The sequence below is a fragment of the Miniopterus natalensis genome, chromosome 1, assembly GCF_054644295.1.
Source record: "Miniopterus natalensis isolate mMinNat1 chromosome 1, mMinNat1.hap1, whole genome shotgun sequence".
NCBI classification, from domain to species: Eukaryota; Metazoa; Chordata; class Mammalia; order Chiroptera; family Miniopteridae; genus Miniopterus; species Miniopterus natalensis.
Genome location: NC_142081.1, coordinates 11,132,419 through 11,158,649, shown reverse-complemented (window position 1 = coordinate 11,158,649; position 26,231 = coordinate 11,132,419). Strand labels below are relative to the sequence as shown.

General features: G+C 39.7%; 1 protein-coding gene across 3 annotated transcripts in view; it reads left to right on the top strand.

Moving 5' to 3' along the window:
* The window catches only part of TTC8 (tetratricopeptide repeat domain 8), a 37,023-nt gene extending 14,724 nt beyond the window's left edge, over window positions 1-22,299 (top strand). For all 3 annotated transcript variants that reach the window (XM_016210102.2, XM_087818652.1, XM_016210103.2), the window contains exons 6-14: window positions 1,498-1,542; window positions 5,216-5,301; window positions 9,135-9,222; window positions 11,400-11,510; window positions 14,377-14,516; window positions 15,853-16,027; window positions 16,342-16,464; window positions 19,701-19,784; window positions 21,676-22,299. In XM_016210102.2, the coding sequence (XP_016065588.2) occupies window positions 1,498-1,542; window positions 5,216-5,301; window positions 9,135-9,222; window positions 11,400-11,510; window positions 14,377-14,516; window positions 15,853-16,027; window positions 16,342-16,464; window positions 19,701-19,784; window positions 21,676-21,792 (969 nt within the window). In that variant the 3' untranslated portion in view covers window positions 21,793-22,299. The remainder of the gene's footprint in view (window positions 1-1,497; window positions 1,543-5,215; window positions 5,302-9,134; window positions 9,223-11,399; window positions 11,511-14,376; window positions 14,517-15,852; window positions 16,028-16,341; window positions 16,465-19,700; window positions 19,785-21,675) is intronic.
* Window positions 22,300-26,231: the final 3,932 nt, after the last annotated feature.

Sequence of the window (26,231 nt, the reverse complement as noted above, 5' to 3'; positions counted from 1 at the left end):
ATCAGACTGTAATAATGCTGATGATGTTTTGTTGATTTCTTATTTGACACCAATCCAGTCAACTTCATTTAGCAGCATCAGGCAGCTTTTCTCATTTCTCATTCCTTTGTGAGAGTGGAGTGTTAAAAGCAACCCATGTGTAATATCTTGGTCTCTACCTTTTTAGGCCATTTACTTGAGGTGGCTGGATGGCTCATGGATCCAGTGCTATTTTCTAACCAAGGGGTGCAGTCAGTGGAGGCATTTCCTGCAGTGAAATTATGATGCTTCCAGAATAGACCTGTCTATGTTACTAGATTTAGACTGAACTAGATTTTGCACTTTTTTTAGTGGGTTGTAGAAGTAATGCCAGGTTTTTCTATCTTTGGTCCCCAACTTGCCTTGACTCCTCAGACCTCATTTCTAATATTGGCAAATTGCTTGGGGTGTCTGTAGTCACTCCCTGACATTGTCCTAGGTGTTGTAACATCTTTTTCATGGCAGTGGTAGCACCAGCTGCACTCCTGAACTTTCCCCTCTGTGTAACAGCGCGAGTGGAGGGTTAAGTATGGGTTTTTAAAGAAAGAACTTGTCCTGAGTTTTGTTGTTGTTGTTTCCAAACATTAATAACCTTGATATCATCCATGGGCACTAGCCTCTGAGCAAGTGTAAATAATATTAATGTGGACAAATGTGCTGTAGTACTACCAACAGATAATCCAGTAAATGCTTATTTACCCAGATGAGTTGGGTGAAGGATTAAAGTAACGGTTCTCAGCCCTGGTGCACATTAGAGTCACCAAATAGTAAGCAAAAAACATCCCATTTTATACTTAAACTCTACTTTGTTTTGGGAGAAATGTCTAGATTTTCCTATGTCTAAAGTGTCATTATTTTATTTTATTTTTTTTATTTTAAAATATGTCTTTATTGATTTCAGAGAGAGGAAGGGAGAGGGAGAGAGAGATAGAAACATCAATGATGAGAAAGTCCTTGATCGGCTGCCTCCTGCACGCCCCCTACTGGGGTTTGAGCCCGCAACCCGGGCATGTGCCTGACTGGGAATCGAACTGAGACCTCCTGGATCCTAGGTCGATGCTCAACCGCGGAGCCACGCCAGCCCGGCTAACGTGTCATTATTCATTTCACTGTATAATATATGTAAAGTGTGTACAAAATTGGGTGTATCTGTTTTATGGCAATCCTAAAGCCAGTTTTTACATTTGTCTCTTTATAATAAAATAGTATGTAAAATATGAAAAAAAAGTTCAGTTTTCTGAGCTTTCCAGTTTGTATTCTGTAAAGACAGGAGTTAGTTGTAAATAGCCATATTTTAAAGCGGGTAATTGTGACAAATGATGGATAGACGCATTATTTATAAATCCCAGGCACTTTAGAGTACCTTCTTATTTTGGTTCAATCCAGCTGTTGTCAAAACTGCCTTTGAATTTTGATATAATAATAGAGTGCTTTAGTTAAAATGAAATCTAATGTATTTTTGGCATTTTTTCTTCGTAGGCTTTGTTTGAGTATATCTTTCATCATGAAAATGATGTTAAGACTGTAAGTTTTGAATTCATTCTATTTTCTTTTAAGTTTTCTGACTTTGGGGATTTAGATTTTGAAATGTTCTATTTCCTACCTTTCTTACCTTATAAACATATGGAATTATTAAAGGTTAGAGAATTGCTGATACTTTCAAATCCACTGTCAGCTTTCATCTGCTTACCCCCAATACATACACATTATTTTATAGAACATACAATTAAGCAATTTATTTTGTCTTTATTTAGTAAAAAGCATGAATTGTTGGTTTCCCTGTTTTCCTTTTTATTTGTTTGTTTACTGATTGATTTGTTTTTTGATTGGATTACTCTTTGAATGAGTAATGACTGAATGCCTGTGTATGGGTACTATGATGTGTGCTAGGAGCGCTGAGAGAGACAAAAGCCTGCATCTATTTCCTGCTGGCATGGGCTTGCCACATTATAATTCTGTTATGGATCAGATTGTTCCATTAAAATGTCATTTTAGATTTTCCCACAAATGTTATTTTCTGAATGGAAAAAGAATTGAGATAATGAACAGAAAGCATGCATTTTTTTTATGCCCTGTGTATGGTTTGCAACTTAGCTGGAAAAAGAAAGGAAGGAATTCTGCTTTTCAACATGCTGACGAAATCAGGGGTGCTTTTATACTGGTTACCTTGGGTGGCCTCCAAATTTCTTTGTAAATGAATTATTTCACACAAATTTAGAGAATATTAGACAAATATAGAGAATACTGTAAAATGGTATTTAAATGTTAAGAAAAAATCAAATTGATATTCTATGGAAGACTATATTTCTGTCTGAGTTCTTAATACTTTTTCCACTTGTGCCAATATTAACAAAACTAAAGTGGCATGTGGGTTGGTGATTTTTTATTTGTTTATAGACAGATACAGAGAATACATTCTAGAGAATATTATGAAGTGGTATTTCAGTATTAAGAAAGGGTAAAGTTGATCTATGGGAAACTGTATTTCTGCCTTTGAGTACTTAATGTCTTCCCTCCCTCCCCTCCCTTTTTGGGACAATATTGGCAGTACTGGCAAAACTAAAGTGGGGTGTGGGTTGGTGATTCAGGAATCTTTATCTCCACATGCACTTTAATTTCATCGTTCTGAAGTTGTCGCAACTATAACAATAGTGAAAGGATGACTGTTGTTTTTTCATGTAAGCAGTTGGAGCACTATTAGGAAATCCATTGGGAGGCTCAGTGGTTACATTTTCACAAACATCATGTTGTCTAGGTCTGCTGAGGACTCTGCTTATGGGCTTTCATAAATTTATGATTTTTATTTACAATATTCTGAGCCTTTAATATTGAGATCTTTATTGGTTAAATTATTCAAAGATCCTTAAATATATGTAGTCATTTATTTTTAAAAATTGGGAGTTTAGACTGATAATTGCCAGAGAGGAAGGGGTTGGAGGACTGGGTGAAAAAGGTGAAGGAATTGAGAAATACAAATTGGTAGTTATAGAAGAGTCATGGGGATGTAAAGTGCAGCATAGGGGATATAGTCAATAATATTGTGATAACTATGTATGGTGCCAGGTGGGTACTGGAAATATTGAGAGATCACTTTGTAAAGTATACAATTGGCTAACCACTATACTGTATACCTGAAACTGAGACAAAATAATATTGAATGTAAATTGTAATTGAAAAATAAATAGTAAATTGGGACTTTAAAGAAAAATAGATTTTCTGTCACCACTTTAAAATTTAAAAATATTAATACAAATCTTATTACTCTGACAGTTGTGTTTGGTGTTTAAGTTATTTTCAACATGAAATAGAAACAAAGGATAGAACTAATTAAATCAGCAAATAATTCTTCGGTGCTTCTTACTTAACAGCAGTGCTGCATATCGGCAACAGAGGTGTGTAAGAAGGGGTGCCTGTCCTCAGGGAACTTAGGGCCCATTTGAAATGGTCACAAATGATTGTGTCTAGTGGCAGCCTCAGTTATATGAAGAATTGTCATTAAAATGTAGGTTTTTATTATTTTATTCTGTATCAGTACTTCATATTAATTTCCTTAATTGGTTTAAGCATAAACATAGGGATCCTACATAGGAGGACTTGTTTCAGGGCCATATGTAAGAGCAACATCAGTAGCCTGTAATAAGCACTAAGTCTAACCTTGGAAAGTTAGAAGATGTTAAAAAATTAAAATGATACATTTTTCTGAAAAACAAGGTCATTAGATTAAACATGAGAGTGAATATGATCTATTTGCTGGAAAAGGTCTTCATAAAGATTAAATTTAAATTAATATGCTCAGGTATTTACAGTACACTCCTGAATTGAGCTGACTGAAAATATGTTTTTCTAGTATTTCCAGGAATAATGCTAATTGAAGTTATACTTTTCCCCTTACTTTTTGCTTCCATTTTTGTTTCTGATTTGAGGGAAAAAAGAAAAATAAGCATATGAAAGTTGTATGTGTCTTGTTTTTAAATTTCCATATCTTTCAGTAGAGATGGTGATTTTTCAAGTCTATTAGAACCCCAGCAGGGTGACACCATTTTTTGATAAGTAGTTTGCATATTTAGAAGTCTCCCCTGGATCAAGAGAAGATGGGGAACACAAAGAAATGTTATCCTTTTTGCAGTAGGAGATTCAAGGAATGTTTCTGGCATTTATTTCAGAAAAGGGTTAATAGTAAGAGATGGACAATAATATGGGATACATTCTGAGATAACAGAACTGAAAGTCTCAGAGTTACTTGAACTGAATTGTTGGCTATCATGATTATATGAACACCTTCGAAAGAATAAAAATTTTCTCTTGAGACAGAATAAGAAGTATTACTTTAAAAAATCAGAATTATCTTTTAATGAACAACCTGAGTTTTTATTTGCTAAATCTTTACATGAGCATCAAATTCCTGTGAGCTTCAAATCTGTGTAAAGGTTGATTTGCTTCTCTCTTGTCCAAATGGTTTCCACTTCCTCTGTATAAAATTCTAATTCCCATTTAGTCATTTCTTGTCAGGTCTTGAATAAACTCCAAAGGAACAAACTAGAAGTCATAAGAGAGATGGGAGAAGCATATGTAAAATATGAAAGCAATTAAAGAGATTTTTTTCAGGTCTCAGCAAAGGAAAGTCTGACCCTTAGAGTTACTGGAATGTGAGGTGATGGGAAAACAGTGGAATGAAAGTTTTTGAAGATGGCCGTTACCCAAGTACCCCAGCTTCTTCACGATCCTGTTTTCCAGACCTTTTCTACCTGCTTCCTTGATCTGTTTCTGTTCCTCTACATCTCTCTTTAAAGTGGGGCTGTAGTTGGACCAGGTGAACACACCAAAGGCTTGACTGCCGCTGAGCTGGAGGCGTTTTGGATCATTAGATAGTCGATAGATGGTGGGGACAGGGTGAACACGTATGGATTTTTAAAGTATCAGTTTTGTGCCTTGTATATTAAAATTGCATTCAAATATGTTCTACACCTGCTTCCCTTCAATCATTGTTTACTTGTCATCTGCTGTCGGCCCTCTGGTCTGGAACTGATTATTTAGGGGAAATTCGTGGGGCCATCTGGAAGCATGAGCAACTTGAGTTGCTGTCTGATTTCTAATGCATGTTTTGCTTGATGCTGATTATACGGTTTATTTCATTATTCATTGTTTCTGTTTATTGTTAGAGGAGAAAATCCTAACCTAAAATGACTTGTTTTCCAAGGCCTTGGACCTGGCTGCCCTTTCCACAGAGCATTCTCAGTACAAGGACTGGTGGTGGAAAGTGCAGATTGGAAAATGTTACTACAGGTAAAATTTGCATTGTTTGCAAAGGGTCTAGGAGTGGCAACATATTTCAGAGTCTCAAGTCTGATAATTTGGGGGAGCAGTTTGGGAGATAGATTTTCTCATGAAGAAATGAGAACTGTGTCTTTGTTGTACTAGAGAAAGTGGTGGCACAAAGAATTGACACCTTTAGAATAATAAAATTTTAGAGCTGGGAAGGGGGAGCTTTGAGACCATCAGGTCCAACACCCTTTACAGATGAGGAAGCCGAGGCCAGAGGAAGGCTGTGATTTGCATCAGGAGCCTGTTGGTCATAGACTCTGGACCAGAATTGAGTCTGTTGGTTCCTACTCCACTCGTCTGGCTCTCAAGTCTTTTTTATTTCCACTGTTGCCTCACATGTGTAAAATGCTTTCCAGTTAAGACACAACTTGTCCATACATTACATTATCTCACTTAAATCTCACAGCACCTCAGAGGTAGTTGCTCTTATTTACCCTTGTCCCGATGAGAAAAACTGAGCCTCGAAAGAGAAAATGAAGCCCAAATTCACATGGCTAGTATGTGGCAGAACAAAAATTCCAGCTCCGCGTTTTGACGCTAGTTCTTTTACTATTTGCACAATTCCATAGTGTTTCTCTAGGATCTAAATATTCTTACATTAATTCATTTAATATTTAAATACATTTTAAGCTAATTAATTGAGAGATCAGAAAAGTTTTAATTAAGTTTATGAATATTATACAGCAACTAGTAAATAAGATCTGAAACTTGTTGCCTGATATTGAAATGCACTTGGAGCATTTGAAAAGTAGAGACAAATGGGAAATTATATTTTATAAAGATAAATATGTCTTTTATTATTCAAAAATAAGGTAGACTAGTTACTGTGAGCATTCGTCAGTACTTATAAACTTCAGTTTTCGAGTAAACACTGTGAGGAAAAGGAAATATGTAAATGGTACCAAAAAGAGGCTTTTTCTTTTACTGTTGAAATTAAGACTACTTTCCATTTAGATATTTCACATAGAACTCTGAAGTATTTTTTCCTACTGTTAGATTGAGGAAGTGTTTTCTGCTAAAAAGGTAATTTTAGACTATTAAAACATTAAACTCTTATGATTATAATTTCTGAAGACAAGCTTGAAATCTCGAGCTTCTAAGTAAAGCCTTCAGAAATCTTCAATAATTAAAGATAAGTACAATTCAGATTCCTTCTGCCATCCGTATAGGATGGCATTTAAATGAGTGTACTTCGTCATAGTATCATTCTTCTCTGTTCCTTAATAGCTTCTCATCTTTACTATGGATAGAGCATTCATTCATTCATTCACCCACTTAGTAAAATATTTAATGCAAAGCTACTCTGCCAGGCACTGGAGTAACAAATATTTATTAGATGGTTTCTTTCTTTAAATGGTTTACAGGCAATAGGGAGAGAGGACAGTAAACGACTGTAAACGTGGTTCCCATTATGACAGAAGCAAGCGCAGGTGCAGCGGAGCCCGGAGAAAGAGTCCTGATTTCCAGTGGCGAGGTCAAGGGTGGATTACCAGACGCTGTAGCCCCAAATTGGCTTCTGCCTCTTTGCCCTGATCAGTTAGTTCTACTGGTGCTTCCTCTGCAATAACTTTCACAGTTGCTCCCTTACTACCCAGTCCCACCCCGCGTCCCCATTCTGGCATTTAGTGTCATTTGTTTGGATTATTACATTAGCTTCTTATCTGAATGTTCTGCTACTATTCCCCCCCCCCCCCCCCATCAGTCCTTCCTATATACTGCTGTGTGAGTAACTGTTGTGGAAACACAGGTCTTGTTGGATTCTTTGGTCAATTTCTGTTACCTTTAGAATGAAGTCTGGATTTTAGGTGTGGTACCTACGATGTCATCTCAGTCTGCATATTTTCCCATATCGCTCGCTTCTCCCATTCCTTACTGTGCCCCCTTTTCAGCTAAACAGAACAGCTTGGCATTCCCCCACCGCGCCGTCCACTTCCGGCCTGTGCACTTATCTGACAGTTCGCTTGTCTGAAATGTCCCCTCACCCTCACCTCACCCTATGTGTCAAAGTCTTGCCTGTCACTTCCTCCCTGAAACTATATTGGTTCGCTCCCCCTCTGTGCTCTCAACGTATTTTTGTCCCCATTGCCATAATACTAAATTTATTTGTGAGCGTGTTTTATTTCAGTCTTTATTGGTGCCTCCAGGACATGGTTGTTACCTTCAGTTTTGCATCTCCTTACCATCATGAAATGTGCGTGCAGTTGGTGCTTGATGATTATTGAGTTAAACTGCAGAGAAAAAGTTGGCAGTTGGTGAGGATTATCTCTGGACTCTGACTGATATTGGCCTGTGTTCATGAACTTGACTGATGTTTTCATTACACTTTCTTTATACACAGCCCACTCCATTTCCTTTGCACAAGCACCCATGTGGTAAAATCCTTTTTCGATGTACTAGAAGAAATAAAAGACATATGGCCCATCCTTCCTTCCTTTTCTTTGGTTTCCCGGTATCTCAGGAGGCTCTAATTGCTTTTTTGTTTATTTTTTAAAATTTGTTTATCCTTCCATGTCCATTGTTTTTAAAAAAATCTATTTCTGTTTTCATATTCTTGTTTTATATGTGTCTTTCGTTGTAATTCCCGTTAAGTCATTTTTGGAAAAAGACAACTTACTTGATAAAAATACACAGACTTGTGGCTAATGAAGCGTTCATGGAAGTCAGTGATGAACTTTGGCCATATGTGTCAGACTTGCACGTTCAGTTGAAGTTATAACAGCATATAGACACACTGTTTTCCAGAACTTTTAGTGTCCTTCGATAAAATTTTGTAAGTACTCCCTATAAAAGCTGTGACATCTTTGAAGAGGTGGGGGCTTCTGCCATATCACATATCCTCCAACTTTAGGCCAGTTTTCGGGGGGGGGGGTGTCATTTTAACCCCTGTAATCCTATGTCTTCCAGAAGCTATTTGAGGATAGCCACACCAATGCTTGAGGCCTAGTTTAGGAAAAAAGGTCAAAGCTATTTTTTCAAGCCTACATATGAAAGTAGCACAGTGAAACATCCTGTGTATTTTTCTGGCTTTCCTTCACACAATAAAGGCAATATTAAAGTGCCTAAGCAGCTCTTAGATGGCTGAGGGTGAGTAGTTATACGAAATCCGAACAGATCTACTGAGGACAGGCTAGAGTATGCTTCAGTGATTTAGTGGTAACACAATGTTCCCCGGGCAGAAAAGATGGGTGCTGACCTCAGGACAGTTATAGTTAAGCAGAGAACATGTCGCACATTTTAGACCAGGACAATCAGTATCAGACACCAAAAAAGGAAAGAAAATGTTTCTAGAATAATGAAACGGTATAGCTATATACTCAGGTGGCAATTGCTCCTTACATCAAAATTGTTTAAAATGGCTTTAAAAATGGGATTCTGTCTCAGAGCAAATGGTGTTTTCCAAGAAATGCCATCCTTTAGCTCTTCCAGTAAAAGAGAGACTCTAAGCATTTATCCAGGTCACTTGCCATATGTCCAGCTGATCATAAGCTCTTTGGGTGGTGAACTCCTATAACCTGGCTCACCGGCAGCTATTAGTGCTGCTGTGACTGGACTGCCAACAGGCTCTGCACAGCATTTGAGGGTTAGACAGTGAATATGGGAAGTAGGCAGCTTTTTGCTAAACTGTATCAACTGCATGTTAATATTCATATATGTGTGTAGGACATGACCTTCTTTACTACATGCTTACTCTCAGAGATGTAATTTGTCTCTATTCATATCCTCAGGGCATGAATGCGTGCTGGAGTATTTATTTTTAAGGTGAATGCCTAATTTTTCTTAATGGCTATTCTTAGGTTAGGAATGTATCGTGAAGCAGAAAAACAGTTTAAATCAGCCCTGAAGCAGCAGGAAATGGTAGATACATTTCTCTACTTGGCAAAAGTAAGTATTCTTCATCTGAGTGAAATCTGTCTTCTGAGAACTGTTTAAATTCCAGCCCGCACGTGGGGAGAGTTGCCAGTTTCTTCAGGAATATTTTGGCAAGTTAATATCTTCAGACTTAACTTAGTTTTTTCTTTAGCAAGGGAAAATGTGAGGCCATATGGAGAAGAGCTGTTTTGGGAGAAATCAATGGCTGTGAAAAAGAAAACCCCTTTGAAAGATTGCCCATTAGGGCAGAAGGAAATAGCGCCGGTTTACCACCCCCTTGGGTGACAGGCCCCCCGTCCCCCCGCCTTTTCTTTACAACACACTGTCTCCCACCTAAGCAGCCTGTACAGAACAGGAGTTGTTCTTATGTAGGTCCTTTATTTCTTTGCTCTGCCATAATCACAAAAGCAGTATTTCCCCTTTATAGACCACCTGCTCAGGGCGAGGAATTGTACCAGGTGTGTTCCATGTGCAGTTTAATTTAAGCCCTGTAGCAGCCCCACAGGGTGGGTTTCAATATTCCCTTTGTACTCTGGAAAAGGGGACTTGAGGAGGGTAAGTAAGATTTCAGGGTCACTTGGCTGTTAAGAGCCACATTCAGACCCGGGACTTTCTGATTCCAGAGCCGACTCACTGTCCATCGTGCCACCCACAGCCATGGCAGAAGGGAGGGGACACCTAGAATTTTCAGTATCAGAATAAAGCTACTTCTTCACCCTCACCAAGGCTACTTTAAAAGAAACATTTGATGAAGTGGCAGTTATGATGTCATCTTGCTGTACCTCTAAGAACTTTTTCAATTGAAAAGTGTGGTGAAGGAGGTTGAAAAGATGAGATATAAACAGAAGTGCTACTGCTTCCTAACAACAGTCTTAGACATCAGCGTACTGAAAGGGAACAGAACGAGAGCGGTGCTGTATAAGCTCAGTGTGCTACTCCTGGCATGTGCGCAGTGGTTTCAAAAATGTTTGAACTGTCTGGTACCTAAATCTACTACATATTATATAGTAAACTTAAATTCTTAAAGAAGTTTCTAGGAATCACAGTAGACATAAACTTTTCTGACAGCTTGAAATTAAAATTCAGGTCACATTGACTATCATCTTCCTTCATAATCACTTGCCACATGGTGAAAAAGTGTACTTTTAGTTTTAACTATTGTTAAATACCTGGTTTGACCTATTTTTCCATAAATTAATTTGTATAAACCCGTTGTCTCCCTGACTGTGTAGAGGTAAAGTTTACTTATTTTCTTTAATACATGAAGGAATGATTGTTAAGTAATAGCGATTAGCAGATTTTAGTAACAGAATTATTTCTTAAAATTTTAGATGATTAATTTAAAAATAATGATTAAATGTTTTATATTACTTAGCATATTAAATTATGTTATTCATTGTATTTAAACAAACAGTTTGGAAACACATAAGATAGATGTTGAAAAATTTTCACCCATACCTATCCCTGTAATCTCATGCTTTGGCAATAAACACTAACCAATTTCCTGTGTATCCATTTGGGCCTCTGCAAAGCACAAACCAGCTGTACGGGAAGAAATAGAGGATCCGTCATCATTAAGGAAAAAAGTCATAATCTTATGTTTCTATACACAAAATAACTGTCTATTATAGGGATTCCTCTTAGGTATGTGGGATTTTCATGCTAATGTCCTGATTGCTAAGTGGAAGCCATCAAATGCTAACTCTGTCAACATCCTGACCCCACCCCTCACAGATCTGTTTCCCCTCTAGTTCTGGGGGTCCTTTTCCCAAAGCAGCCTCTCCACAGCTCTCCCCTGCTGCTCTCTCAGCTCTTGTTCCATGTGCCATCCTCCTTTCTCCTGTACCTCCAACTTCAACCTAGTAATTGATTTCTTCGTGGCAACTGGTAGACAGGTCTGTTGTACCCTAAAGGATTTTCCCTTTATCCTTGTCGAGTTACTGCTCAGCCTCTGTGACAGTGATGAGCCCAACAGTAAGCATTTGTTGAAGGAATAAATTAATGAATGCTTCGTATACAGCATGTGAAGATAAAACTCAAATATCATTATTGGAAATTAATCCTACACAATTTTTTAGTGTTATATCTAGGAGATAATTTGTTACTAAGCAATTATTATAAACTTGTCATAACAAATACTGTATTATTTTAAGAGCCAGTACTTTTACTGAAATGTATCTTGGCTTTAGGTTTACATCTCATTGGATCAACCTGTGACTGCTTTAAACCTTTTCAAACAAGGCTTAGATAAGTTTCCAGGAGAAGTCACCCTACTCTGTGGAATTGCCAGGATCCATGAGGTGAGGTTCATGGCATTCAAAAGGCTGTGTGCTTCTTAAGTAAGCCCATAGTCCTGTGGGGTCCTCGCAGGAGAACAAGTTAGGAAACTGATGGTTGGCCTGTGGTTTACCAAGAGAGTAAGAGGCTTCAGTGTATGCGTGTAATCAAGCTGCCTTTTCATTATGAATCATTTCAAACATACATAAATGTAAAGGGAATGGTATGAGACAGGGATCTAAATCTGTTTCCCTCTGTAGGTTGTGAGTTGTCTTAGTACACTTACTGAAAGGGTTCCCAAGGTCTTCATTGTCAACTAGAATTTTTTTCTTTATGTGGTAGATACATTGTGGGGCCTTCTAATCTGTTCTATTGGTCTGTTTGTCTAGCCTTATAACAGCATGCTCCCATCTTAATTACTGTCGTTTTACAAAACTTACTATTTGGTAAGACACTTTTTCATTGTTATCAGGAATGTTTTGGCTAATTTGGACTTTGCTTATTTTTATAAATTTTAGGGTAGTGTTGTCAAATTCCATGAAACGCCCCATTGAGGTGTCCCCCCTGCCATCTAATTACTTTAGCTTTAATAATTCCCCATACCAGCTTGGGCAAGTTATACCACCTGCTCTTCACAATTGGTTATTCTTGGCCCTTTGCTCTTCCACATTGATTTTAAGATTGACATATCAGGAACCATTTGAAAAATAACTGCAGGGATACTGATGGGAATTGAGTTGAATACAGGAGTGATGAGGTGGGGGTGGGCTGCCTTTCCTCCCATTCTCAGTACGTCTCCATGTATTTTGATCATCTTTTTTTGTTCTGCAACAAATATTTTGTAATTATCTCCATAAAGATGTTTTGTTGGGGGGCATCTCCACAACCATGCTGAGGTTCGATGATTTATTAGAAAGATCCAAAGCAGAGGGAAAAGGCACCTGGGGCCAAGTTCAGAGGAGCCAGGCACGAGCTTCCAAGAGCCCTCCCCCAGTGACTCACGCAGGACACACCCAATTTTTCAGCAACAAGTTATGACCACATGTGCGGAGTGTTGTCTATCAGGGAAGCACATGGTTATTTCTGGGGGCTGGTCATATAGGCACCCTCTACCTATCACGTACCAAAATCCCAGACTCCAAGAAGTCAAGCAAGCATTCAGCATAAACAACACTGTTTGTACAAACAGTTTGGGTGTAGTGAGCCCTGCTTATCATTTGGGGAAAGTTTTTTATCAATGTAAGGAACCAGCCAAGTTCTCAGATGCCACCCAAGGGCCAACCTTGCAAGCTGGCCTTTCTAGGAATAACAGTCTCAGGCGTGCTGTATTAACTTTTGCTGCACAGATATATTCCTGTGTAGAACTATGAGTGGAAACCTTTTTTCTATTGTATTTCCTATTTGATTATTTCCAGTTAGTAGGAATGCATTGATTTTTAAAAGTAGATTTGATACTAGCTACTTGGTTAATACTCTTTAAATTTTAATTCTTTATCCACAGGTTCTCTTAAAATTTCTAAGTGACAAAATAATCATCAGCCACAAGTGGTTTCATTTCTTCAAATATTTTACCAAATTAAAAAATATCCTACTGTTTAAGACTTCCAGTACAGTATTTAATAGAAGCACCTCTGTTCTTTATTAAATTCCTTAAAATGCTAGGTATGATATTTTAAAAATTATTTTGTTAGAAAAAGAATGGAAAATATTAATAGTTTCTAAATCTAGATAGTAGTATATAAATGATTTTTATTTTGTGCTTTATACTTTCAATATTTTCCAGATTTTCTGTAATGAACATGCCTTGCTTTAAAAAAAGAAAACATTATTTTTGAATTGTCTGGAAAGATCGTTTCCCCTTTTAAAATATAGTTTTGATAAACATGTAAATAGAAGACTTTGATCAGTCAATAAAAATAATATATCAGTATCTCTGTATCTTTACTTGTGTGACTCCAAATTGAACATGAACAGAATTTTGAGCAAAAGGCTTGGAAAGGAAGGGTAGGTAATAAGATAGGCTGTGAAACGTAGTGTTGACAATTCTGATGCAGTCAGAGTTCCTGAACCTTCATGATCTGCCTTCCCCACATCCCAGGCCCTGTGCCGGACTTTTCTTAGGCAGGCAGTGCTGGCAGAGAGATCTAGAGAGCAGCGGCATCTTTAACACGCTGCTGGAGGGATCTAGAGAGCAGCGGCATCTTTAACACGCTGCTGGAGGGATCTAGAGAGCAGCGGCATCTTTAACACGCTGCTGGAGGGATCTAGAGAGCAGCGGCATCTTTAACACGCTGCTGGAGGGATCTAGAGAGCAGCGGCATCTTTAACAGGCTGCTGGAGGGATCTAGAGAGCAGCGGCATCTTTAACACGCTGCTGGAGGGATCTAGAGAGCAGCGGCATCTTTAACACGCTGCTGGAGGGATCTAGAGAGCAGCGGCATCTTTAACACGCTGCTGGAGGGATCTAGAGAGCAGCGGCATCTTTAACACGCTGCTGCTGGTCAGAAGACTTCCCCCCAAGCCTGTGTTGTCACTGTTGCTATGGCTGGGGTAGGCGAGGCCCTGGAGCAGATCCTTTTACCGGCTCCCTTCTTCCCATCCCTGCTTTGTTTTGGCCAGGGGGTGGAGGAATGTATCCTTTTAGTATCCTTTTATGCGTGCCCAGGGAGGGCTTTGTTGGAAAAGTAGGATTTCTCTCTGCTCTTAGAGGAAGAGAGAAAGAGAGAGGAAAGCGTCCTAGTGGGGATTATGTCGTACCCAGAACAGAGTCTAGCCCGTGGTAGGCTCTTAATAAATACTTATTGACGGAAGAATGTAAACCAGTCAGTAAGAAAAGAATTTCTTGGCAATATCAATGAAGTATTGTTCTTCTGTCTTGACGGAGAATAGGAGATGAACAACATCTCATCGGCCTCCGAATACTACAAAGAAGTTTTGAAACAGGACAATACTCACATAGAAGCCATCGCGTGCATTGGAAGCAACCACTTTTACTCCGATCAACCAGAAATAGCCCTCCGGTTCTACAGGTGTGCCCTACCTTCCACTTGCAAAAGTACTCTCCTGTGGCATTTTGATGAGACAGTAATAAGAGAGACTGAAAATGCAGAGAAGTAGTGTCTAAGCCATGTCTATACGGGACTAAAAATTCAAACACCCAGATGTTTTGTGAGCACTGAAAACGACATCTAATAATTTGGAAACACATAGATATTCAGCATCTTGTAGAAACACCCAGGTAATCGCCTGAGAGTTTAACCTGATGGCATTGTATGAATTAGCCATGTTGTCATTGACCAGTAACAGTTTAATAGCTACTGGAAGCACCTCTCACCATCTTTGCCTTCATTAATTCCACTATGTATATTATAAGGGCCTTGAAGCTGAAATGGGGATGAGATTTGCAAACAGCAGTAGGCCCCAGGTTCTGAGCCCTGATGAGGACCTGAAACGGCCCTGTGCTTTGTGAAGTATTGTCAGCTTTTGTCCAAATAATTCTTCAGTCTAAATAAATTGCATCTCTGGTTCTCTTTTGGGCACATATTTATTGTATCCTATACTGGTTTCTGGATTAAATTTTGATTTCCTCTTCAGCCCTTAGGTAATATACAAGGACATAACCAGCAGCTGACAAGTGTTCTTCCCAGAGATACATAAATAGTAATATAAATGCTGTCTTGTCGCAGACAGCTGACTCTATTCCCTGCCCCCAGGGCAGGCCATGGGTTCCTCAGGGCAGCTGGGGTGGATTTCATTTGCTTATTTGAACTCTTGTCCTTTGTCCTTTGGGGTGAATGATGCAAAGAAGCAAAATAAGCTTCTTGAGCTGTAGCTTAAAAGCTAAGTGGGTAACAGGGATCCACTGACAGTCTTGCCTTCCTTGGTGGGAGCCCAGTGGAGGTCAGTAGATGCAGCTAAACCACAAAATACTTGTAACCCAAAACAGGACCCAACTCAGCTGAAAACTTGGAGCTAAATGCTAAACGCAGTCCTCAAATTAGATCAGAAGGTTTAGGAGTTTACCTGTGGGCAGGAAAGCTTTATGAAGCAAAAATGTGCGGGCTTTACTTTACATGATTATTTATGTCTTATTTTGATTCTCTAACAAAGCTTTTGGGGGGGAAAAACTCCAATTTACGTAAGCTGTTTCTGACCTTGCCTCTGGACACTGTTACCATAACTAGTACTATTGAAAAAGACATGCTTTTGTATTTGCTTTAACACTTTTTTCATTGACTGCAATACTTCTTATTTATATTTGGAGGTGTTAAAATTATAAATTCACTTCTAAATTTGTAAAAAATATATGTCTAAACATTTATAAAGTCAGTCTGACACCAAAATATGTGTGCTTTTCTCCAAAAGGCGACTCCTGCAGATGGGGGTTTATAACTGCCAGCTTTTCAACAATCTGGGGCTCTGTTGCTTCTATGCCCAGCAGTATGATATGACTCTGACCTCATTCGAACGTGCCCTTTCTCTGGCTGGGAATGAAGAAGAGGCAGCCGATGTCTGGTACAACCTGGGACACGTGGCCGTGGTATGCTGCTCCTCCAATATGATTTCGGTCACAGAAAAGGTAGCACAAGTTAGCTGAAGGCATTTTCAGGTATTGTCAATCCAGGTTTGGTAACAGTCTTAAGTAGCAATTTAGAGATTTCTGAGAGTCACCATAACTTGTTTTATGTTCCCAGGTTAAATCCTCTTACATGCAATTCACGCCTGACTCCTGTGATTGGGGACTTGTTGCTTTTTCTGTGGTAGCAGAAAGGATGTGGATGAGGACAGGTGGGAGGAGATGGCAGGAGAAAGTGTCTGGATCGGCATGTGCGGATGCTTGCGTTTCTTTTGTAGGGAATTGGAGACACGAGTTTGGCCCATCAGTGCTTCAGGCTGGCTCTGGTCAACAACAATAACCATGCCGAGGCCTACAACAACCTGGCCGTGCTGGAGATGCGGAAGGGCCACGTGGAACAGGTCAGTGAACCGCGAGCGGCACAGTGGACAGTCTGCTGTCTTCAAAGAAAAGCTGTTGCGCGAAGCACCTTCACATGCTATATATAACTTAACAGTGAGCTCTGGAGCCCGACCAGCCGGGGTTTGAATCCCAGCCCTGTCACATATTAGTGATGTGACCTCGCACAATTTCCTTAAGCTATCTCTAAAACCGAGCCGTCTCTAAAACCTGACTTTATTAAGGCAAACCTGCACCTCCAGTCTTCCCTGTCTTAGTGAAATGCTGCACCGTGCACAACCCCCATCCACCATCTAGCTGCTCAAGCCAGAATCCTAGGAGCCACCCTGGAAACCTCTTTTTTCTGAGTGCCTCTCCTGCCACCCCATGTCCCCAGCATGGTCGGCAAGCCACGTCCTGAACCCAGCCACTTTCCTCCGCCCTGCATCCCCTTCTCCAAACTGCTCTCGCCTCTTGCCTGGACCACTGCAGGGGCCTCATGGCTGGTCTTTTTGTTTCCACTCATGTCAGCAGGTAAGCGTGCCCTGGAATAATCCCCCTCGGAACAGCCACAGGACCTAAAGCACAAGGTGGTTTTATTACTGCTTGGCTTAGCTTCCTCCAAAGGCTTTGTCCTATCACTTGGAGTAAAATCTGGGCTTCAAACCTTGGCCTACGAGGCCCCGTTTCATGCTGCCTCTGGCTCCCTCTCAGACTACACGTTTTGCCACTGCAATAGTCCCCCCTTGTCCATGGTTTTGCTTTCCTCAATTTCTGTTACCTGCATTCAGCCATGGTCCTAAAATATTAGATGGGAAATTCTGGGAATAAACATGAGTTTTAAATTGTGTGCTGTCCTGAGTAGCGTAAAGAAAGGTTGTGCCATCCCACTCCATCCTGCCCAGGAACATGAATCATCCTTTGGTCCAGCGTATCCACGCTGCATATTAGTCACTTGGTAGCTGTCTTGGTTACCAGATTGGTTATCAGAGAGAGAGACACACAGAGAGAGACAGACACAGAGAGAGACGATGCATTTACATAGCTTTTATTACAGTATATTGTCATAATTGTTCTATTTTATTATTGTTAATCTCTTATGCCTAATTTATAAATTAAACTTTATCATAGGTATGTATGCAAGTGAAAAACATAGCGTGTATGGGGTTTGGTATTATCCACGGTTTCAGCACCCGCTGGTGGCCGTGGAGTGTATCCCCCTTGGATGAGGGAGGGCTATTGTACACCTCGTACCAACTTTCTGACACATTAGCTGCCTTGCCGCTCTACAACTATGCAGTGACTCTCCTTACTTTAGGGCCTTTGGAAAGTTCTTTCAGATCCTGCAGTGACTTTTCTTTTTGTCACTGACGTTTTAGCTCAATCCCTGCCTCCTTAGAAAGGCCATCTCGCACTTCAGTGTGAAGGAGCCCTTGGGCACTGTCACATCTCCTGCTATTTTTTTCTTCACAGTTCTATCATTTTATCAGATATTTTCATGTTTATGTGTAGAATGTCAGCTATGAGAAAGGAGGGACTTTCTCTGTCTTCTAACTACTATATTTTCAGCATCAAAAACAGTGCCCAGCCAATGGTAGGTGCTTGGTCCATATTTGTGAAATGAATGGATGCTACATAATACAGGGTAATAGCAGTGCCCCAGGTGTTTATGTGAAGATTAGCAGATCATACATGCAAAGCACTTAGCATAATAGATGTTCAGTAAATTATATCATTATAACAGGATTTTAAAATGCTAAATACACAACTTTAGAGGTCATCAAAGATAGATATTATTACATTCCAAACGTTAGACATGAAGAAACAGAGACTCAAGGTGAGTAGGTAACTTCCCAAGGTCACAGGCGCAGTGAACAGTGTGCCACCTGGTCTCCAAAACTTTTCACAAAACAAGGAAAGAAACATATTGGATGTGTTGCTTTTCATAAACTTCCCAAAGTAAATAAGATGTTTTTTTTTAATCCTCACCCAAGGATATGGTTTCATTGATTTTTTAGAGTTAGAAGAAGGTGGTGGAGAGACATCAATGTGAGAAACACTGATTGGTTGCCTCCCCTGCACGTCCCTACCTGGGATCATGCCTGCGGCCTGGGCATGTGCCCTGACTGGGAATCGAACCCATAACTCTCGGTGTACGGGCGATGCTCCAACCAGCCGAGCCACCCAGCCCGGGCGGATGCCTATTTTATAAACAAAAACTAGCTACTCTAAAATGGGAACTTGTTCTGTCTTGGAACTTTACCTATGTCCACACGCAGCAAGCACTTCTTGTGATCTTTCTCCATTCTCACATTAGTGATTTCCTTTCTCTCTTGCTTATCATAGTCTCTCCAGTATACAAGTGATTTGAAATGTTTGGGTAACAGGTTTCGTGATACTAACCCCATTTTATTATTAATTATACCTCAATTAAAAAAAGAAAATAGCTAATCATAAAACAAAAGAATTAATGCACTATTCTATATGAACTGTCATTTTATTTTCCATTAAAAATAAGCTATACAAATTTGTTCACAGAGTCACGGATAGAGGTTTGAGGTTTATACTCGTTAGAGGGTTGTTCAGCAGCTTGGAGTGCTGACTTTGTGGTCTTATGGTGAGTGTATGAGCATCTCATGCCACTCATGATCCCTGCAATGTATAAGCCTCTGAGCCTACAGCAGATGGAAAATTGATGTGAATTTTGTGGGGTTTTTTGTGTATTTTAGAGAACAGAAAGCCTGTCATTTTCAGATGCATTCAGTTTTCATTTTGGGGTCAGCAGGACCCCACTGTCACCCAGCACAGAACTTGGGTCTGAAATTTCCTGTGGCTTTTTGTTGTTTCTGTTGTATTAGAGGACAGACAATTAGAAGCCCAGGAAATCTGTCAACAGCAACACAGGCTGGATTAACAAGACTTTTTAAGCATTGAGAGGATTATATTTTGAGTTGTCATATTGAAATATAAACTTTACAAGAACAGTGGTTCTCAAGTAACTTAATCTGCTCTTAAGTTTTCAATTCTCTTATTTTCTCCATATTTTGAAACTTTTTATTAATCTACTTTTGGCAAGATATAAGCAGTTAGTTGTATATCAATAAGTTGTATTTCATGAGAAATGTCATCTATATTTATCACATCACGTTTATTAAGATCCTATCCTGGGTAAAGGATTCTTTTACCCAAAAAAATCACACATATAATGCTGACATATGCTCATATACCTTTGGTTTTTTCTTTGTTTTTTTTTACACAGGCAAGAGCACTGTTACAAACTGCATCATCTTTAGCACCCCATATGTATGAGCCGCATTTTAATTTTGCAGCAATCTCTGATAAGGTATTCTCTTTCTACATCAATTTACTATCTGATATGTTTCTTTTTTTCCCTTGGTTTTAAAGAAAGTACAGATAAATAAGGACATTCTAACCATAACTTCCTGAAAGAAATGATTTTTTAAAACACAACTGTTGTATACACATATGCCTTCCCTAAGGGATAGTTTAAGAAACTATAAAGAACTTTATCACTGAATATTGACTAAACTTAACACCATTATGGATTGCAGGAGAATTATTTTATGTTTTAAAATATGATAATAAAAATATACTCATTAAGTAGCTGCTGGTTTGGGGAGGATTCAGTAACTGGCTTTTACAGCAGGGAAATCCTGTGAATTATCTGTAGGTCATATTGCCACCGTCTCTGGCATGACTGCTATAAAACTAGGGGTAGTGGTGAAAGCTATTTTCTCTATGAACAGTATGGGGAAAATGCAACTGTTAATACTGTTACAAGTCAGTTAATATCCAGGAGCTAGAAGGAATCCTGTGCATAATGAGAAAACAAAAGACATTGAATAACTGACTGCTTGGCAACCTCCCTTTAACATGGAAGGCGAGTTTTGGGGACAGGGAAGTGGCTACAGACATTTGCTGATGTGAAGATTCTTTATGGACCAAAGACATTATAAAAACATGCCATTTGCATAGCATGAACATAAAGCCACTCTCACTTCTGTCTGGAAAATAAGCTAAGCTGTCACTCTTACGTGGTCATTTTTGAGCGCTTATAAGTGCTCGCCACTGTCCAGGTGCTCTACACTCATTTTTTCATATAAATGATTTTTTAAAAAATGAGCCTCTGCTATGTACCAGGCACTGTTGTAGGCACAGAAGATGTTAGTAATGAACAAAGCGGACAAAAACCTCTACCTCATGCAGCTGATAGTCTAATGGAGCCCAAGGCCTGAAAAGCTTAAAAGGCTTCTTTAGAGTCTCAGGTGCAGATTCACACAGCTCCTGCTGACGCCTAGGTGTCCCCCCCGCCCTGTGCTGCCTCACAGTTAAACCGCAGAGAAGGCTGGCTGGATTACTTTCTTCCAGGAGCGTTGTCACACTTAAATAATGTATAACTCAACCAAGATATTTCTTTTAGCAAAGGCTATGCCTCCATTAGAGAAAACAGTGTGTTGTAAAGAAATGCTATGATTTTAAAAAGGAAACTTAAGTGATGTTTTTAATGCATATACATGTTATAAAAAAACAACAACCACCACCAGAATTGAATATCTATTTTGGTGTGCACACACTATGAATCTCTCGTTTTAGAAATGTGTGCATGAATCAAGATACAGTCTGATGGATTCAAATACTGTGTGTGTTTTTCTTTGGGACTGGACTTTAACACATAGTTTCTTGTAATCAGAGACACCCTTTATAAACTTAAAACCAGATATTTTTTCCAACATTAATGTGCTAGCACCGTTAAAACCTCCCAGAGCATGTTATTTTATTTTAAGTACAATAGTTTCTGCTTGAATTTTCTGTCTGAAACATAATACCCTAATCAAAATATGCCTTTCTGGTATATTACCAATAGTAGTTCTAGGCTTCCCTCAACTACACCAAGCTGGCTATTTTAGCATGCAGATGCTTTTTATTTTTATCATACTCTCTGTGACAGAAAAGAAAACAGGTTTGTAGTTATAACTAGACAGCTGTAATGGAGCAGGAATTATTTATATAATTGGTTATTTTATTTTTCTCATAGTTTTCAAGACTGAATTGTTATCTAGGTGAAAGAATTCTAAAACGCAGGTAGCATAATCAAGCAATTTACCCTTAAGTACCCTTTGGATTGGACAGTGTGCAGATAGTAGGCCCTGTTTTGACTTCCTTCCTCATTTGGGAGGTTTCGTTCTGGGCTCTTATTCTGGTATTTCTTACAGATTGGCGATCTGCAGAGAAGCTATGTGGCTGCTCGGAAGTCTGAGGCAGCATTTCCAGATCACGTGGACACCCAGCATTTAATTAAGCAGTTAAAGCAGCACTTCGCTATGCTCTGATTGTTCCTTAGACCAAGTGTATTTCTATGGTGGGGCATTATATAGGGGAAAAGTAGTATCTGTTTACATATGTAATACACACCTGTGCTTGATATTAGTGAAGATGACATGAGGGAGTTTAAATAAGAATATAAATTAAAACTTTTATAATAGCTTTATAATGTTATAAAAGACAGGATTTCAGCATTTGTAAGTAGATCATGAAGCCTTAGCCCCACATTATGTGGTAGATGTTTATATTTATAATGTTTATAAACCATTTTCATGAATTTTCTAAAATTTTTATAAATGCACATTTTAATGTTCTTAAGCTTGCCATTAGCTAGCATGTAGCTTAAGAGGTCTGAAATTTGCCTTTAAAATTGCACTTTTATGGCTAAAAGTATGTATATTTACATAATTAGAGACTTTATTTAAAGCTTAAATATTGTATTTAAACTATCAAATGCTTTGTGAGAGGCTCTACATTTTCTTATACATTATGCTTTAAAATAAATCAGTGTGTAAAACACCATCATTCTGTTATTTTTCATGAGTTTTTATTTCAGGTATGTCAGATAAAACATCTTTCGAAAGTCCAGTAATCTTAGAAATCAAGTTACCATTTTAATTTTATTTGAAACGATTCACCACCGAGTTGGTTTTTCTTGTGAAGCTATTCATGGGCTGTCACACTTAGTGTAAGAGCATCGGGATCAGAAATGGGGTCACAGGCCCGGAGTCCCACCTGTGCGCAGCCCCGAGAAGGTTGGGCTAGATCCCAGTTCTGTGCTTTGTAAATCCTGGACAGGCCCTGGAACTGTCTCCCGTATTGGAGGCGCTCTCCCTAAAGTGTTCATACAAGGAAATGTGTCAAAGGGACAGGGCCACTCACATTGGCATTTCAGACTCTGGGATCTATCCTTGTTATTTTTCATTTTTTAACTTCATGAAAACTTACAGATGCTTATTTGTTTCTGTTCAGACTTGTATAAATAGTACTACCTAGCTGACAGAACGAACAATGTGGATTCAAGGGTCACAGATTGTTAGAGCTGATAGTAACTTCCAAGAACAGGTAGGGGACCCTTCACGGCGCAGGTGAAGGAAGCAGGGCCCAGAGTCGCCCAGCGGCCGGTGGTTCAGTCACGATGGAGCCCCCGGTCTTGATCCTGAGCTTTAGGCTTTAACCTTCCCTGCTTCTCTAGGGCACGCGAGTGTGTGTTCAGCTCGTGAGAATTTCCTCCAGCCCTATCAAAATTCCTAATACTGTATGTAATATTTAGATTGAAATTTTATAATGTGAACCATTTTCTCCATTAATTTCAAAATAAGAGCTAATAACAGTGGCCAACACTTACTGACGATGTTGTATGTACCCAGCTGTGTTCTAAGCACTTGGTGTGGATTAGTTAATTCATCTAATTCCCACTGCAGCCCTATGAGGTGCTGCTATTCCCATTTTACTTATGAGAAAAAATGAGGCGCAGAGAAGTCAAGGCGCTTGCCCAAGGTTATACAGTTACTAAGTGGCAGAGCTGAGACTTAAATACAGGCCGTGTGGCCCCTGAGTGAGTGCCCTTAACCACTGTGTGAAATTGCCTCTCAGCGTTTCTCCTGTGAACAAAGTTACTGTCATTTAAAATGAATGTTACGTGCATTAGTAAGGCTGAATAAATACGTCACAGTCACACAACAAAAAGTAAGTGAGTCAGTGTTCCTAAGGTGACGCAGGGATATTTCTGTCCCGACATTCTGTTAATTCAGTGTGAGCACCAATGCGAAGGATGAGTCGGTGGCTGCGGGCGGAATGCGTCTGTGAGGCCGCGCCAGGAGCCCTCTGCAGCCTTGTGACAAAGTTCTTTCTGAGCTGCGCCACCCCTGGCTTCTGTGCCAGCGCTTCTGTAGAAGGAAGGTGAACCGTTGTCTTCCACCGTGGGTTAAAAGGTGTTCCATCCTATACAAGTTGTTCAAGCAAAATTAACATCATTGAGCTTCCACCTGATGGAAACGAGAAACGGCAAGAAGGCTGCCTGCGCTGAGTACCTGGCGGCGAGAAGGGCTCCCAATGGGTGACATCTGTGCCAGTCCCCGTGGTACCGATCGTCCTGTTACATTTCTGACCCCCGGGTCAGAGCGCCCATCAGGATATAATGTGTGGCTTAGAGACAGGAACGTTAAGGTCGTTTCCTTTTAATGCAGTTTCCACCACCAACTCTTTATTAACACGAGGGCTTTCTTGTCCTGAGGTTTCAGCTGGGGCTGACTTTAAGCATTCAGGAAAAAAACAGAACAAAACAAACCCCGAAAGATTTTAGAAATACTGCGATAGGACTCAACCTTGGAATATAGTGAACCCAGAAATTGAGTTTAGGTAAAAAGGCCATAACCAGATAGTTTTAGATTCTAGGGAACAGGTAAATTGGAAGGGTCCATGGACATGTTCTGGAGTTCCAGAGTGGTTATCTGGGCTCGGATATCAGTGGGGAAATTTTATTTAGTAATTTGAAAATAACTGCAGTTTTATATTCCTCCATGTAGATGGCATTAGTCCTATTTTTGGCTGACTAAATACAACATTTTTAAAGAGATGCTGTCCTTTTACTTCCTTGATAGTAAAGCTAAATTCTTGAGATTAACAATAAGGATTAAATAAAGATTAATTTACAAGCGCTGGGGACTATAATATCTTTTGTAGTGCGATCCTTTCCTTCGCCCGAATCCTGACTGATGAGTAATTGGTTGCTAAGATGTAAACAATGGAAACTCTTGGAGAAAGCAACCACATTATGTTAGGAAGGAAAAGGCCAGGCCTAGACAGATTTTAGGAAGAAATCTTGTTTTCCTATTTAAATCAGAGAAAAGATAGACCCTCACCAAGTGTTTGAAACTCAAGTTTCAGCGGGCTCCAGAACTTCACATGGTCTCTGCCCCCTGCCCCACACCTGCTTGGATTTAATGGCTTCAGCGTCTTTCTCTACTGGATTCCCTGCCTCCCTGCCTCCCTGCCTCCCTCCCTCCCTCTCTCCCCCCCTTCTAAAGCTCCCCCCTTCTAGCACTGCCCCGCCTCCTTTGTCACAGCATCTTGAAAGGGCAGATGACGTTTGCTGCCTGTTCCCTCATCTCCATTCTTTCCTGTACCCCCTTGAATCCAGCTTCAGCTCCCCCCACTATAATAAATTTACAGACATTTTTACCATGCCTCAAGATACCTCGAACCCATGAGCAGATTATATTGAATGTGTAGATCTGTTTAGTATTAAGTCTGTTAACATTAAGGCTTAATTTAGTATTAAGCCATCTTAGTATTAAGTCTGTTCAGGAACATGTCTCAGTGATTCATTTTTTGTCTTTTTTTTTTTAACCCTCCCCTGAGGATATTTTTCCCATTGCTTTTTAGAGAGAGTGGAAGGAAGGGAGAGAGAGAGAAACACTCATGTGGGAGAATATAAAGTAGAATGTAGAATGTAAATAAAGTTTTCTAGGAAAATGAGTGTATTTACACGAGGTCATAAATGAAAATTTCTCAGCTGCTTAGCATATGCAACCGATCAGATAGTTCGTGCCACACTTCTGCTTGGTTACATCCTTTAGCCCATCTGTGCCAAAAAGCATAAAAATGTGCCTGGAGAGGCACAGCTCATGCAAAGAACACTGAATGCCGCAGATGGGGCCTCGTTAATTACGGTTTGCAACAAATAGTTTTCTTAGCAAGATTGCTGTCTTTTTACAAATTCAGGGCTACTAGTTATGTAATATTTTTATATTTCACAGGAGTTTGGGGGAAGGAAAAACATGAATGCGTACACGGTTTTCTCCACTTCAGTATTTGTTAGTTTAGAACTCATGTCTAGGGGGAGACTGTAGTGGTTCTGGTGTTCCTAAAAGTTTGAGAACCACTTTCATGTATGGTTTCTAAGAACAGTTTCACCTCTAAATTCCCCCAAAGACACAAACTATCAAAGCTCCCTCAAGAAGGAATAGGTGACCTAAATAGCTCTATATCTACTGAAGAGTCTGTCTAGCAATACAACTCGAATGGAGGTGTCCAGTACAGTGCCAATGGCAAGTGTCCCAGGTCCTTTAAGACAGAGGGCTCTAAACTGAAGGACCCAGGCCATCTTTGGAAGCCCTCATGAAACACTGAGGAACAGAGGTGGGGAGAAAGAACAGCAAAATAAGTAATTATGCATAAAGTGCCTGCTGCTTGTAACCTTTACAGCCCTACAAGTTAACCATTATGATTCCCATTTTCCTGGTGATAACCCCAGAAAGGTTACATCACTTGCACAAGGTTACCCAGAGAGTAAAATCTGCAAAAGTAGATGAGGCGGTAGCTCCCCACAGGTTAGATAAACACTGAGATGTGACAGGGAACAACTGGTTCCCACGTGATGACATGTGTCCCATCAGAATGGGTCCTGAAAGCTCCATGAGTTCTACTGGTCACAAGGCATTTC